This window comes from Danio rerio, chromosome 21 (genome assembly GCF_052040795.2).
Source record: "Danio rerio strain M-AB ecotype USA chromosome 21, GRCz13ab, whole genome shotgun sequence".
In the NCBI taxonomy this organism is placed as follows: domain Eukaryota; kingdom Metazoa; phylum Chordata; class Actinopteri; order Cypriniformes; family Danionidae; genus Danio; species Danio rerio.
The window spans coordinates 27,001,373-27,017,313 of NC_141041.1; the positions used below are offsets into that span (position 1 = coordinate 27,001,373).

General features: G+C 33.1%; 2 protein-coding genes across 2 annotated transcripts; one reads left to right on the forward strand and one right to left on the reverse strand.

Annotated features, from left to right (window-relative positions):
- Window positions 1–689: 689 nt before the first annotated feature.
- tmem223 (transmembrane protein 223) lies at window positions 690–5,830 on the reverse strand. Its single transcript, NM_001003594.2, is given in 2 exon segments — window positions 690–1,074; window positions 5,232–5,830. Coding segments are annotated over 2 exon segments (747 nt in total). The 5' UTR covers window positions 5,680–5,830; the 3' UTR covers window positions 690–775.
- Window positions 5,831–8,528: 2,698 nt separating this feature from the next.
- On the forward strand, window positions 8,529–15,787 carry ovol1b (ovo-like zinc finger 1b). Its single transcript, XM_087301374.1, has 4 exons — window positions 8,529–8,749; window positions 11,075–11,295; window positions 12,041–12,284; window positions 14,605–15,787. Exons 1-4 carry the CDS (start codon window positions 8,650–8,652, stop codon window positions 14,895–14,897), a joined length of 858 nt encoding a protein of 285 aa, XP_087157500.1. The 5' UTR covers window positions 8,529–8,649; the 3' UTR covers window positions 14,898–15,787.
- The last annotated feature ends 154 nt before the right edge of the window (window positions 15,788–15,941 follow it).

Below are 15,941 nucleotides of genomic sequence, written 5' to 3' on the forward strand. Positions count from 1 at the left end.
TCAAACGGGAGCTAATAATTCTGACTTCAATTGTATACTGTGCTTAATATACAAGTACACCCCTCACAAACCTATATTTATATTTTAAATTCATATCTTTTATAGGAAGCTACAGAAAACTATTTGTGCATACATTAGATTAGTCTGTGCTGAAGCCAAATCTGGAGCTTATCTAACTTATGATAACAGTCCAAAAAATGAGTACATCCAAATTTATGTGTTGTAGAAAAATGTTAAAAAGAAAAAAATCAAGAGAACCAAAAAATTGTAAAAATTTTGTTGAAATTGTGTAGGTTGTACTTTTTTTTTTTTTGCAATATTTTGCTTCAATTTAATTGTATTACCTTTCAATTTCTTAATATGTTTGGTGACTGAAATATTATTTTATAAATATATCTGTTTAATAAATCTGTTTTGTTTAATTGCACCAAAATACATTGCCTATATTCACTGAGAAATGGATAAAAATATTCCTTTTAAAAATGGGGTGTGCTCAATTATGCTGAGCACTTTATATATAATTATAATTATTATTTATTTATTTATTTTTATTCATTAAACCACATATAAGTGCTAAAGAGAAAAGAAGCAAGAACTATTTTTATCTTAATTTAACCCATATTTGTAATAAAGAAATGACTAAGTCTGTGTCATGGCAGAAATATAATAAGCTTGTCAGCACATATTTTAGACAAAAATACACTTTATTCATCATTTAGAGCAGCAGATGTTTGACACAATTAGCGATGGATTGCAGAAACACATGAAGAACATATTATAAGGGTCTGTAGGCCCCAACAGTAATGTCAAAGAGTTTAGGGTTGTTTACTGTCCCTTCTTTGTCCAGAAGAAAGTAGAACTTGTACCCTTTGACTTTCAGAGGGATAAATGAATGGGATTCCTGCCTGTGTGCATAACAGGCCACTTGACTCAAAGGCACAGTCAAGTGGTGAGATCTCTGGGGTCCCAGTGGAGACTGTGTGTAAACGCTCACTTTAGCACCTCCTTTATGCAGAATCACACGACTGACAGAGCGACGGCTGAACAATGATGCCAAAGCAAGTATTCCTCCACCTGCAACAACAGACAATTAACAATTTACAGAGCTGGAAAAAAGAATAAATAAAAAAAAAAGATTTTCTTCTTGTGATAACTGCTGAGGTTTTTATCATACTGTATTGTATTAACATGATATTGGCATTAGCTAAAAAAGGGGCTGCTTTAATAAGTATAACAAAGAACTCTAGAGTTTTGTGCATTAACTGCATTAAGGTCTTATCTCACTGATAAATGCTAATGCATACATACAAAGAGCAACAAATAGCTTACATTAATTACATTTTTTTAAATTTATGAGTTATTAGATTAGTCAAAGGTTATGGCAAGGCCCACGTGGAATCTGTGTGTACAGATTCCGCAGATTTTTAGCCGATCATTGATTCAGTTTATTTACCAGTGTAAATGCATGTAAATTTATATTTATTCAGTTTTTAAATTAATTACAGTAATATTATTGACTAATATAAAAATATTCATATGGTTTATTTACAATACAGTTTGTAAACTGAGACTTGCTTTGTTTACCAAATAAAGTGGATCTAATTGGATTTGTATTGTAAACATTAAATAAAAGTTAAGGTAATTAAGTAAAGGTATTACTTTTTATTTCATACATTAAAGTTTTTATCATGATACCCCCAAAATCCTTGCTCATAAATACGCATAATTTTAACAAAATTTTGCGCAGAAATAGCAAAAAATGTCTGACCTTAGTTATGACTTCTAATTATTAAACACTTACATTCAATATTTTGTGTATGTCATAGGCATTAACCTGTAAAATGGTTATAAATTATAATGCATACTATAATGTTTTTTAAACATATTATAATAAAGTATTTGACTTTATCTACTGTGGTAATTATATAAATGCTGTAATAACACATGGTAATTTAATATGTAAACAAATGACCCAATACTGTATTATTATTGGCAACGCAGTGGCGCAGTAGGTAGTGCTGTTGCCTCACAGCAAGAAGGTCGCTGGTTCGAGCCTCGGCTGGGTCAGTTGGCATTTCTGTGTGGAGTTTGCATGTTCTCCTTGCATTTGTGTGGGTTTTCTCCGAGTGATCCGGTTTCTCCCACAGTTCAAAGACGCTGTACAGGTCAATTGGGTGAGTTAAATGGTCCATAGTGTATGTGTGTGAATGAGTGTGTGTGGATGTTTTCCAGAGATGGGTTGCAGCTTAAAGGGCATCCGCTGCATAAAAAACGTGCAGCGGTTCATTCCGCTGTGGTGACCCCAGATTACTAAAGGGATTAAACCGAAAAGAAAATGAATGAATGAATATATTATTATTTTACTAGACCAGAGTTTACAGTTTTTATTACAGTTTATCAGTTCACTAGTTAATACTACAGCTGCAGTATGTAGAATTCATTAACAGTGTTGTAATACTATAATATATGCAGTATTATACATTATAATATACAATAATAAAGCTTAAAAATTTGTGATGTCAAACAAATTATCACATTCAAAACAAAAGTTTGCATTTACATAATATGCGTGTACTCATGGTCTATAAAGACTGTGTATATATATTCAATTAAGGGACAGCACAGTGGCTCAGTGTTTAGCAAGAAGGTCGCTAGTTCGAGATCCGGCTGGGTCAGTTGGCTTTTTTGTGTGGCTTTTGCATGTTCTCCTTGTGTTTGTGTGGGTTTCCTCTGGGTGGGTTCCTTTACAGTCCAAAAACATGTGCTATAGGTGAACTGAATGTACTCAATTGGCTGTAGTGTAAGTGTGTGAATGTGAGAGTGAATGGGTGTTTCCCAGTGCAGGGTAGCGGTTGGAAGTGCATTCGCTGTGTAAAACATATGTTGGATATGTTGGCGGTTTATTCTGCTGTGGTGACCCCTGATAAATAACGAGACTAAGCCGAAGGAAAATGAATAAATGAATTTTAAATTAATCAATTGACAATACTATTAAAATACTACAAATGCTATTTACTATAAATTACTATTATTTATTCATCTGGCCTATTAAGTCAAACATTTGATGCTGTGAGGAACATCAGTGCAGATAATATTAACATTCTTAACATTTATTCTAAAACTTCAAATAATAAACATTCACAATAACAATAAAATGCATGTTTATTATCAAAATATCTTGAATTTGTGAATGTCCGATGCAGGGGCGTTGCGAGGGGGGGGCTTTGGGGGCTTAAGCCCCTGATGTATTGTCAAAAGCCCCTGATCTCTTGGAATATGTTGCACTTAAATAAAAATATGTTGTATAACATTTATTTTGTTATGTAAGTACTAAAAATTACCACATACATCACGAACATTCCACTTAACGCAGCGTTTGTGTCAGGTAATTAAACCGTCAGCTGTTCAGCAGTACCTGTTTCTACCGGCAGGTGGGAGTGGCTCTGTTGTCACATGGTGTTAAAAAAATCCCGCCACTGCACATCATTCATTTATTATTTTGAGGAGCTGAAGCTAATGAGGTAATAATACAACTCTTTCGCGAAACTGAATAGTTTTAACTACTGATGAAGCTTGTTTCCACAGTATAAAATGTGTGTAGTTTTGGTGACATAAAATAACTATAATCAGTAAAATGTGCATCATATCAATGTAAATACAAGTAAAAAAAAACGTAAATTGTACTAGCTTTCTAGATATGATATATTTATATGATATAGCAAGTCACATCTGTTTCTGTAATAGTTAAATCACAGTGAGTTTATGCATCTAGCTTATTATTATATAACTCTACTGTAACATGCTATGTCAGTTTGAATCAAATTATAAATCGACTTTCTTATGAAAATACCTAAAATTGTTGGAAGAACACACAGTTGAAGTCTGAATTATTAGCCCCCGTTTATTTTTTCCCCCAAATTCTGTTTAACGGAGAGAATATTGTTTTCAGCACATTTCTAATCATAATAGTTTTAATAACTCATCTCTAATAACTGATTTATTTTATCTTTGCCATGATGACAGTAAATAATATTTGACTAGACGTTGTTTAAGACACCTCTATACAGCTTAAAGTGACATTTAAAGGCTTTAAAGGCAGGTTAGGGTAATAAGGCAAGTTATTGTATAACGATGGTTTGTTCTGTAGACTATAGGAAAAATATATAAAATCTTAAAGGGGCTAATAATTTTGACCCTAAAATGTTTTTTTTTTTTTAATGTAAAACTGCTTTTATTCTAGCTGAAATAAAACAAATAAGACTTTCTTCAAAAGGAAAATATTATCAGACATAGGCTACTGTGAAAATTAGCTTGCTCTGTTAAACATAATTTGGGAAATATTTAAAAAAGAAAATAAAATTCAAAGGAGGGCTAATAATTCTGACTTCAACTGTAAAAAACATTTATTGTCGCAGTCGTGTAAATGATTAGTTAAAGCCTTTTTATTTTTATTCAGATCGTATTTTTATTCTACAGCAACAGCTGGATGCCTTCATCCATATTAGGGATTTCCTAGAATGTTCTACTACTTTTGTGAAGAATATATATGGAATTTCTGCTCAAGTATGAATAAAACAGGCATTACATGCATTTAAAGTGCTACAATGCTCACATCACCCTATTTTGAGGAAAACTGAAAAAAAAAAATCCCTCTGAAGAAATTTAAAGTAAACATATTTCTAGCATATAGATCTTTATTTATTTATTTGTGTAGCCTTAGCTAGCCTACTATTTTTGATAGAATTGTTATTATGTAAAAAATAGTAGCCTATTGAATATCAATATTTTGCAAGGTATTGAATTTAGAAATTCCATTATTTTGACAACACCTCAGTTAATCACTCTGTCCAAATGAACATGTTTGTAGCTTTGCATCACATTAGATAACAACTCACACTATAAAAATAAATCATATTTTCAGATTTGAAAACATGCAGAAAATTACATTTTCAAAAAACAAACAGAAACTTCAAATCAGGAGATAGGAGGCTCAAGAGGTATGATATGGCTCATAACAGACTAGTTTTTTTTCCTATTTGGATTTTACAAGTCTTAAAAACCCTTTATTTATTATTAACCATTTTTAATCCTGTTAATAAGATTAGAATAGGTATATTAGTGCGGTGAATTAAAACTTTTTTTGGGGGAGGGGGGGGGGGTCTTTGGGGCTAAGCCCCTTATCCCTTTCGACCCTAGCAACGCCCCTGGTCCGATGCAGAGTTGAGTCTTACCAATGATCAGGCATCCAGAAGTGAATCCATACCTCCAGGCATTTGAGCCCAGGTTCATATCAAAACTGAAGAACCCCCCCAGTTCAGTTCTGACCTTCTGAGGTTCACTGTATTTCCTTGTGTCTCTTAGACTTGTAAAAGCGAAATGGCCCAAATACGCCCAGAACAGAAACTGACCACCACAGAATATGGCCAGCAGTCTGAAGAAGCGCGTCCGGTCGTGTTCAAACAGCAGCACGTCCTTCGCGACCGCAGCGGAGGTGAAGGTGAACGCTGAAGCCACGCGCACTGGGAAAACGAGAGGACGAAAGATGTTTTTAGTATCCGTCACTTTAAACTGAGTATAAATAGAGGTAAACGCTCTTGAAGACTGGAAAGCTGTCCGCCGACAAGCTAAAATAAATGTACAGCTACGCCTTACGCCGAATAACAAGTGCTGAAAAGCCATGACTTAATAAAAACGAATAGTTTCGAAATACTGTGATTTTAACCAGGATACATTGCTGTTTATTTGCCAGTTATCTTATATTATTCAACATGCTGAAAAGTACGGCTAACAGGGCGACGCCATGTTTGTTCTTTTTGCAAGTACGGCTGCCTCATTAGTCCAAATGCAACTGGTCCAGTTTACCTTGTCTAAAACGCCATATACAAGTGGGCTACTACATTTAGGCCATTGTTTGTACGTTATTAATTATAATAGATAATCTTTTCTTCCTTATTATTTAAAATTTTATAGTTGCTTTAAATCTTGTATCTTGTTGAAAAGCACTTAGGTTGTTTAATGTTTCACAGCACAGTGTAACAAGGTTTTTAACCATTTTTTAAAGAATTCAGTTAAACTAATAAATGTACAATTAATACAGTCTAAACTTCTTTTTACATACTTAAGTAGGACTTAAATGCATCTTTATATCTCTTTGAAATATTCAACTGTACAGCTACATGTACTGTCAAGCACTATCATAAGCTTTAATGTAAATGTAGCTGGCTACATTTTCAGTGTTTCATATTTTACAATTATTTAAATCTTTTTGAAAGAGCTTTTATTGTGTGAGAGCAGTGCAAATAATGTAATGTTCCTGGAGACTTAATTCCATGTTGCTTATTTTTTATGAAATTGAAACTATCATAATTTAAATGTAGGCTATACTAGATCAATTAGAGACTTTAGACCTATTTTTTACATATGTAAAAAGGACTTAGAAACGTCTTCATGTGCTTAATAATTATTATTTATAATACTTCCTAATTATAATTCATAATTACGACTTAAAAAATTATTTATTACTCATAAATTATTGAAATTGTTTACCTTTATAACATACAAACAAACAAAATATGTCTGTTGCTACCACAATAGGCAGATTCATTTTGCCATCTGCATTTATTATAATTTCAAAAGGCTTTAAGGTGCTGGAACTGACTTTTTAAGTGACCCAGTCTACTCAATGCTTTCCTGCGGTGTATAAAAATAAACATTGTCCAAAAAATAGGCTACCTACATTCCCTTAACCCAGGCATGTCCAAACTACGGCCCGCGGGCCATCTGCGGCCCGCAATCAGTTTTTTGGCGGCCCGCGAGGCTTTTTATAAACATCAATAGAATCTGGCCCGCTATACAAAAATGAACGTAATTCAAAAAATAACCACCGGGTGTCGCTATTACATGCATTCAATTAAGCAGCAGTTCTTGTTATGATCTATCTATCTGTCTACCTGTCTACCTGTCTGTCTGCCTGTCGGTATGTCTGTCTGTCTATCTATCTATCTATCTATCTATCTATCTATCTATCTATCTATCTATCTATCTATCTATCTATCTATCTATCTATCTATCTATCTATCTATCTATCTATCTATCTATCTATCTATCTACACACAGTTGAAGTCTGAATTATTAGCCCCTCTTTGATTTATTTCTTCTTTTTTAAATATTTCCCAAATGATGTTTAACAGAGCAAGGACATTTTTACAGTATGTCTGATAATATTTTTTCTTTTGGAGAAAGACTTTTGTTTTATTTCGGCTAGAATAAAAAGCGGTTTAAATTTTTTTATGAACCATTTTAAGGTCAAAATTATTAGCCCCTTAAGTCTTCAGAACAAACCATTGTTATAAAATAACTTGCCTAATTACCTTAACTTAACAATTTAACTTGCTTAACCTAGTTAAGCCTTTAAATGGCACTTTAAGCTATATAGAAGTGTCTTAAAAATATCCAGTCAAATATTATTTACTGTCATCATGGCAAAGATAAAATAAATCAGTTATTAGAAATGAGTTACTAAAACTAATATGTTTAGAAATGTGTGGAAAAAAAATGTTTAACTCTCTGTTAAACAGAAATTGGGGAAAAAATAAACGGGGGCTAATAATTTAGGGGGGCTAACAATTCTGACTTCAGCTGTATATATATATATATATATATATATATATATATATATATATATATATATATATATATATATATATATGCGTGTCTGTGTGACGTATGTAAAATTTGGCCCGCGACAACGTTTGTTTTTTTGCATCTGGCCCTCGGCCCAAAAAGTTTGGACACCCCTGCCTTAACCAGTATCAACAAAGTGCACATGTATAAAACACAAATCACTGTACTCATTTTCACAAGCTTCATCCATAAACAAATGGAGATTACAGGTGTGGTTGTGTTTTCATTGTATGCATGTAGGCTATGTGGGAGGGCAACTACTGACACTTATCTGATTTGAGACAATAACATGCTCTAAACTTATTTGCATACAGAGGTTTGATCTGAGCTAAACTGAAAAATCGCCTGAAGCATAATGTTCAATATATCAACGTGATATCAAAGCTCTGTTTACTGAATCGTCTTATTAATTAGAAAAATCTAAATTAGGAGCAACGATATAAGATAGGGATAATTTATGCAACAGGACACGCCTGACCCCCTGCTGAAAGCTTCTTTCTTCTACAGAAATAAACCCAAAACACACACAACACACACACACACACACACACACACACACGCACACACCTCAGAAGACAGCGCGCATAAGTTACATAAACAAAGGAGCAGACCCACGCCCTTTAAAAAGCCTAAATTTTAAATAACCTAACGTACTTACAAAACATAGCCTATTTATAGTGTTCAAAAACTACACTGACATACATGTTAATATTTAAGTAAAATAGTACGTAAGCGCCTTACTTTTTTCACTAGGAATACATTTGCATTAGGTAGGTTAAGAACCGGTTATTCTTGTAGTACCTGCACTGCGCCGTTAGATTTCTGCGCATGCGCAGCCTCACCTCACCTGGCGGTTTCCTTGTTTTAGGGAACACGAACTGTGGATAACAGTTGATCAGTTTGCGGCGAAAAGTTCCCCTTAAAGCAATAAGACGAGCACAAACTATTTGCTAGGTTTTCCCAACCATGCCTCGAGCATTCCTGGTCAAAAAAGTGAACTTCTCTGCTGGAAGAAGAAGCTGGAGTGAGGTTCCGGATTCGGCTCGCGGGGACGTGTATATACCTGGTGAGTGTGCCGTACATGTTCGTGTGTCACTATTTATTACTCGGTGTATAAGTATGTTATTACATAAGAATTTCGTTTTGACAACGGCATTGCTGGAAATGCTCACCTTACAAATGCAGGTGAATACATAAAAAGAGTTTCTCGTTATTATCTTTATACATCATTTGTAATGTTATGACGAGGGCTTTTCTCTGTCAGTATTTTCTAAAATCCATTATTGTTCTTTTCATTATATATATTTTAAGTGTATTATAGCCTTTGACACTTGTGTGACTCTAAATTCTGCATATTTTGTTAAATGTAAGCTTATATTGGTCTATAATTTATTTTTGTTTAGATTAAAACTGCATATAAAATCTTTAAAAATCTGCATAAATTACTTTTTCAGTTTGAATTAAGTAAAATTTCATATAATCTCAAATCAGTTTCAAAATCTAAATTTTCTGAGAAACAAGACCTCTTATCTTTTGAATATGTTTTGCTAACCAAGCAAACGTATCTTGTTTAAAGATTCTTTTGACATTTGCACAATAAACCAATAACAAAATACTAAAATACAGAAAAATAACACGTTTGCAGTGTGATCAGAAGGTACAAAATAGTTTTTAATTTTGGCACTAAACATATTTTTTCTAAATTCTCAAAATTACTTTGAGAAAACTGAGAAAATATACAAAGAAACTTATTTTACTTTTTTTGGTCTTAAATGGGTATTAAAAAGTCTTATATTTACTTAAATATAACTTTATTTAAAAACTTTATTTTTTAAATTAAAGATACTTAAGTTCAATGATTTGGTTAAATTTAAAACAGCGCAATTTGTTTGAAGCTAGGAAGAAATTACTTTCGAAAATGCATAATTTTTTTTTTTAAGAAAGCCAATGGTGGATATAATCTGAGAGAAGATTATCATTTTAAGAGGTTAAAAACAAGGACAACTTTTAAAAAAATGTGTGTATGCTTGTATGTGGTTTGAAATTATGCAACAGTCTAGAACAGATTCTTAAATTATGTCAATATATCAATCAATTTAAAAAGTTGTATATATATATATATATATATATATATATATATATATATATTAAAGGAATATAATGGTGAATAGAGGTGATTGAAAAAGAATAAAATGTGAAAGGTATGATCAAATTTCAATTAATGGCTGTTTGCAGCACTATGCAGGGCTCAACAATAAGGACTGCCCGATGGCCCGGGGCCAGCGTGTGAGATGCTCGGGACAGTAGACAGGATCGTTACTGGCCCGATTGGGCCACTAATGCCCTGTCACTATTAGTTTAATTTGCCTGTGACTATTTGTCAATTGCGTGCAAATACAGACAGAATACAGAAACCGTTTGTGTTTTTAAGCCTTCAAATGCTACCTTCTCGGTTCCTCTTATCTGATTGGATGTTGTGAGCATGTTATTTTTTTCCATAACAACCAGTACAGCTAAGAGACAGCAACATGGCGGCAACATCGAGTGATGATGCTAAACGAAAACATTTGTGTATAACGTCTTGGAACCAGACTTTTACGAGGGTACACCACGACTAAAAAAAAATGAAGTGATGTTTTGTACAGTTTGCCGTTAGTATGACAGGTCAGTCATCTTTTGTTTTGCAAAAAAATACCTGCACATTTTGCTACTTTTGTTTGCAAAACACTTTATTAACATTTTTTAAAAAATTTAAATTCTAGATTTACAAACATTTTGACATTTTTTTATTTATGGCTAAGAAATAGCTATTAACTTTTTTTGGTGGGGCCAGTGACAATATTGGCAGGGCAAGTAAAAATCTGAACCACTAGTCCGATTGGGCCAGTAGAAAACAATCCTTAGCGTTGAACCCTGTTATGTATTCTTTTGGGTCTATGTTATAAAATTTAAATGCACAAATGGAATCAAACATATAATATATCAAAGATGACACAAGGATAAAATATATCTCGTATGTCTCTTGTAAAAATAAGCGATAAGTAAAAGAGAAATAAGTGAAGTAATAGACGCATGATGTGTGTGGTAATGGGTTGGAAAAATTGTAAGCTTGTGCTTCACCATGTTGAATTTTTTTTTTTTTTTTGGTAAAGAATTTTTGTGTATGATATTTTTGTTCAAAATAAGTAAATCAAATCAAACAACTTTCAGAATCTCTATTTGTGTATTGTTATTTCATTACAAGTCTATTCTTAATAAATATTGTTTGGCATTTAATAATACTAATTTAGAAATTATTTAAGTATCAAAGAGTACTTAAGTGCATCATCCAGTCAGAATGTGTTGATCTTGCTCTTCTCCAACTACTCTCTGCTTTTTCTGCTCACTATAGAGTGCCTTTTTCCACCATATGTACATGATGTCTCTGAGGGAAGCATTGCAGAATCCTCCTGCCTCACAGCTGCACAGAAAAACAGCACATTTCTACATGTTCAGTCACATGTCCCATCAGCACAGCTGCCATCCTCTGCTGCACAGGGTCAACCTGGTAATCACGATCCAGAATGTTGCATTAGGACCCAAAGTGTGCCTTACATGCGCTCAAAGATAAAGGTGAGTGGATAGTATATTCCTGCGTTGACTCATGTGAATGTTTTTGTGCTGAATCTGCTTGTTGAGTCAGATATCACACATCAAAGTTTCTGGTTTTAAACTAATTGCTCTATCATATGCCAAAAGAGAACAACAAATAAAATATATTCATATTATGCTGTAATGCTATTGGTAATCATGATCTTCTTTATGTGTATCTGAGATGGTCAGACAGTGATTCATCTTTTATAAATCCTCAAACTATCAGTGTTTTAGAGGCAGCAAAGTAAAGAAATGTTATTGACCGTCATAATTTCTGTTTAAAGGGATATTTAACACCAAAATACAATGTACTTATCATTTACTCACCCTCAAGAGGTTCCAAACCTTTATGTTCCTTTCTTTTTTGAACACAAAAGTTAGATATTCTGAAGAATTTTGGAAACCGGTAACCATTGATGTCATTAGTAGGAAAAACAATTATTATGGAAGTAAGTGGTTACCAGTTTCCAACATTTTTCAAAATATCTTCTTTGGTGTTCAACAGAAGAAAGAAAGTTAAACAGGTTTGCAATGAGTTAAGGCTTAGTAAACACTGAGAGAAGTTTTATTTTTGGGTGAACTGTCCCTTTAACTTGTCTAATCAGTGGTCATAAATGGCTATTGATATTTTCTCAAATCAAATGAGTAAGGGCTTAGACCCCAATAAAGTATTCCATACGTCCAATCTTAACAAACAGATTAACATCTCTTTTTACTGTTTCAGGTAACTACAGGTAATATGCCATCTCATCAACCTGCCAGCCCAGAAAATGCAAGGAAAATAGTGGATATTCCACCCGCTGATTCAGGATTATCCTGTCAAGTGTGCCAGAAGACGTTCACCACAGCACGCATGCTGAAACGCCATCTAAAATGCCACAGCGAAACAAAAAAATACTCTTGTGAGCACTGTGGAAAAGGATTTAATGATACTTTTGATCTGAAGAGGCATGTTCGCACTCATACAGGTATGTTTATGTTTATAACAATGCATCCACCTTTGCCGTGCATGACCACTGCATTTCAAATTATGGGTTACTCTTCCTTTTTGGGGATTTTCCATTTAAAAAAAAAAGAAACGAATCATTTTGAAAATCACGCTAAAGAATCGCTGTAACATTTACAGTATTACTGGCAAGTTTGGCTACCAGTAATACTGTAAAACTACAGCACAATTTTAATTGTTAATTTATAGTGCACTTGTACATTTTTCAGTATTACTGGCAACCAAAGTTGTCCGTAAAACTGTAAATATTACAGCATTTTTTTACAGTGTAAGATTTTGCTATAATTAATCCATATAGTAAAATCTGACTCTGTAAATATCTGAAAATAACGTTGCAGTTGGTGCTAATAATTAGTAATTTAATAATTAATAATAGTAATTAATAATTTCCTAAAGTACAGTAATATACATGTCCATAATACTGCTGTTATGAGTTTGTGGAGTTTTCATGTTCTTCAAAAAGTCATTTATTAATGCGAATAAGTTTGCTTTAAAGGCTCAATAGATGAACTGTAAGGGGATGAATGCCAATGCATTGTACACTTGTGAAACCCTTCACTGATTAGTTACAGTTTAACAGAATTTTCTCACATAATTTATGCAAAGCATCATGGGACATAGAAAGAAGGGGATATGTCAGTGCTAAATAATATACAATGTTTCCTTTAGGATGTTTTACAGCTGTGGCGGCAGGGCTTTTTACACAGATGCACCAACTACCTGTGGTGTTATTTCAATGACAAATGTCTTGAGCGCAGTATTACAAATCGAGATCGCATTTATGTTATACGAGCATACGAATCTCTTTGCTTGCCCGCCGTTTTCCTCTGTCCGTTCACAACATTTATTGCACGGCCTCAAATATATACTCTGCTCAATTGCAGATTTTCTTATGTGATATTAAATAAACGCTACTAAAGTGCAATTTCGTGCATTTATGTAACAAGTATGTCTCCAACATTTATTAGATTTGTTTTTAATATTTATGAATGTCTCCAATAGACCTACAGAGTGGCATTGATGTGTCCTAAAGTAAAGTGAAACAGCCATAAACTCCATCAAATAAAGTCATTGTATGCAGAACCATAGACCTTATCTATAAATAAAGAATAATTATGGAAACTGTGTTCATCATAACTGTTTGCTACATCGTGTTTGAAAGCCTCACGCATCACATAACCCTGTCAGAAAAGTTAGCTGCTATAATTCCCTTACATTTTAATACATTTAAGTGTGATTATAAGCCGCTATAAAAAACAGCAACAACTGAAGGTTGTTCAACTTTGAATGAGAAGCTGCAATGTAGCTGTGGCAGGAATGTATTTTGGTGTGCCGCCCCGCCATGGAAGAATGAATATAGCGAAAATATGATATAGCACAAATATAAAAAAATATTCAAAGATGATTCCTTGGATTTACAATTTATTTTTTAATTTAAGTAGTAGTAAACAATTTATTTGGGCTGAATTCTAACAAATAAATTAAGCTGAACATTAAAGGTAATTTGTTTAAATTCAATTCAACATACTGTTGGCAACAATTTTGCAGAAATCATTGTTCTCATTGTACTGTCCTATCCCAATAAAGGCATATATGGCCAAAAAAAAAAGAAAACAAAAACAGGATATTGACCTCATTTATTCACATGAGAAAGAATGGAACGTAATAGTTTTGAGACTTACGTTCTCAGTTCATTCCAATGAATTTTTGCCATAAAATAACTTATTATGCTGCAAAATGTTTTTTTTTATTCATTCATTTATTTTCCTTTGGCTTAGTCCCTTTATTCATCAGGGTCTGCCACAGCGGAATGAACCGCCAACTTATCCAGCATATGTTTTACACAGCGGATGCCCCTCCAGTTGCAACCCAGTACTGAGAAACACTTATACACTCTCAAATACACTACAGCCAATTTAGTGTACCAAATTCAGCTATAGTGCATGTCTTTGGACTATGGGGGAAACCAGAGAACAAACACCACTCAAAACGGCACAGACGGGACTCGAACCAGTGACCTTCTTGCTGTGAGGCGTCAGTGCTAACCACTGAGCCACCGTGTCGCCAATCCTTTTTTACTATATTATTTTCATTTTCATAAACTGCCATAAATACACTTGTTTATAGAGCAAGTAGTTTGACTGTGTTATTCCTAATCCCCATAGAGAAATGAATCAGAAGTCCTTAACGAACAGAGCTTACATACACATTGCAGAATGAGGTGATTACAAAAGTTTAAATATAAATTTGCCTCTATTCATTTTTGTCTTTTCTCTCAACAGGTGTGAGGCCTTATAAGTGCACCATGTGTGCTAAAGCCTTCACTCAGCGCTGCTCTTTAGAGGCTCACCTGAAGAAGATCCACGCCGTCACTCAACAGTACGCCTTCAAAGAGCGAAGAGACAAACTCTATGTGTGTGAGGAGTGTGGTTTGACTGCGCAGACGCGGGAGAGTCTGCAGAATCACCTTCAAGCTCAACATCCACACAGACTAATAACCACAAAAACTAACCAAAAACTGGCTTATGGTGAGGAAGGAAACACGTCACCTGAAAGTCCTCAAACACAATGCTGAGTCAAAATAGAAGATGGGGTTACTGATAAAGTAAAGCTATTCATTTTGTTCTAGTTGAAATGCACTTTTGTACAATCAGTCATTTTACACTACAATGTCTGTAAACTAGCAGTTTACTGTAGCTCTAGATTCATTTTTTTTACTTTAGAAATGCAATATGGGAGCTCTGCTTTGACAAATTTGATTATTGATATTAGTTATTGATATTTGTAATACTTTGAAACAATTATCTAGGTTGTTCATGTAAATTAAAGTACAAAATTGTACAATAAGCTGTCAGAACTTATGTTATTATGGGTTTGTTTTTATTTATATAATTTAAAATATTTTTGTATGTTTTTATATGTTTTTATATCCAAACATACATCTTTATATAGTTTCAGACTAATAAAACATCATTAAGTTATTATAAGTTTAAAATCCAAAATTGTCAGAACTGAAATCAAGCTCCCATATAATCTAAATAAAGGGAAAACACCCATGGATCATGAGCAACTGTTAATTAACAGATATGTTTTACAGTGTATAGGCGGAAACAAATAGGAACTTTTTGAAATTAAGAAAATCATTCTGAAGTTCTGTGTCACAAATTATGCATGAGCAGTAAAATATTATTTCTGTTGTGGGGTAAAATATAGCACAAAATGTAACTTTTTGGACATTTAATTGCATTACTGCATTCTATTTAATTAAAATTGATATCAAATGCAGTTTGTTGAACATACAGTGCTTTTTCAACATAAGAGGGGTTAAAATACATTGGTATAAGCAATTTCAGAATTATTTATGCTTTCTTTGAATTATGATTCATCATATTTTAAACCATCATATTTGATTGTCAAAAAAAGTCTGACAAAAAAGAAAAGGTCATTAAAGTGTCTATAATACAATTGTTTCCATTTTTTTCTAACAGAGATTCCTATAACAATATACATTGTGTCTGTGTATATATATATATATATATATATATATATATATATATATATATATATATATATATATATATATATATATATATATATTAGTACACCCCTCACAAATCTT

Bases quoted from the DNA above. Each gene is read 5' to 3' on its own strand.
- ovol1b (XM_087301374.1), top strand. From the start codon at position 8,650: ATGCCTCGAGCATTCCTGGTCAAAAAAGTGAACTTCTCTGCTGGAAGA. The intron at 11,296-12,040 runs GTGAGTGGATAG...TTACTGTTTCAG, and splicing joins ACATGCGCTCAAAGATAAAG to GTAACTACAGGTAATATGCC. The intron at 12,285-14,604 runs GTATGTTTATGT...TTCTCTCAACAG, and splicing joins GCATGTTCGCACTCATACAG to GTGTGAGGCCTTATAAGTGC.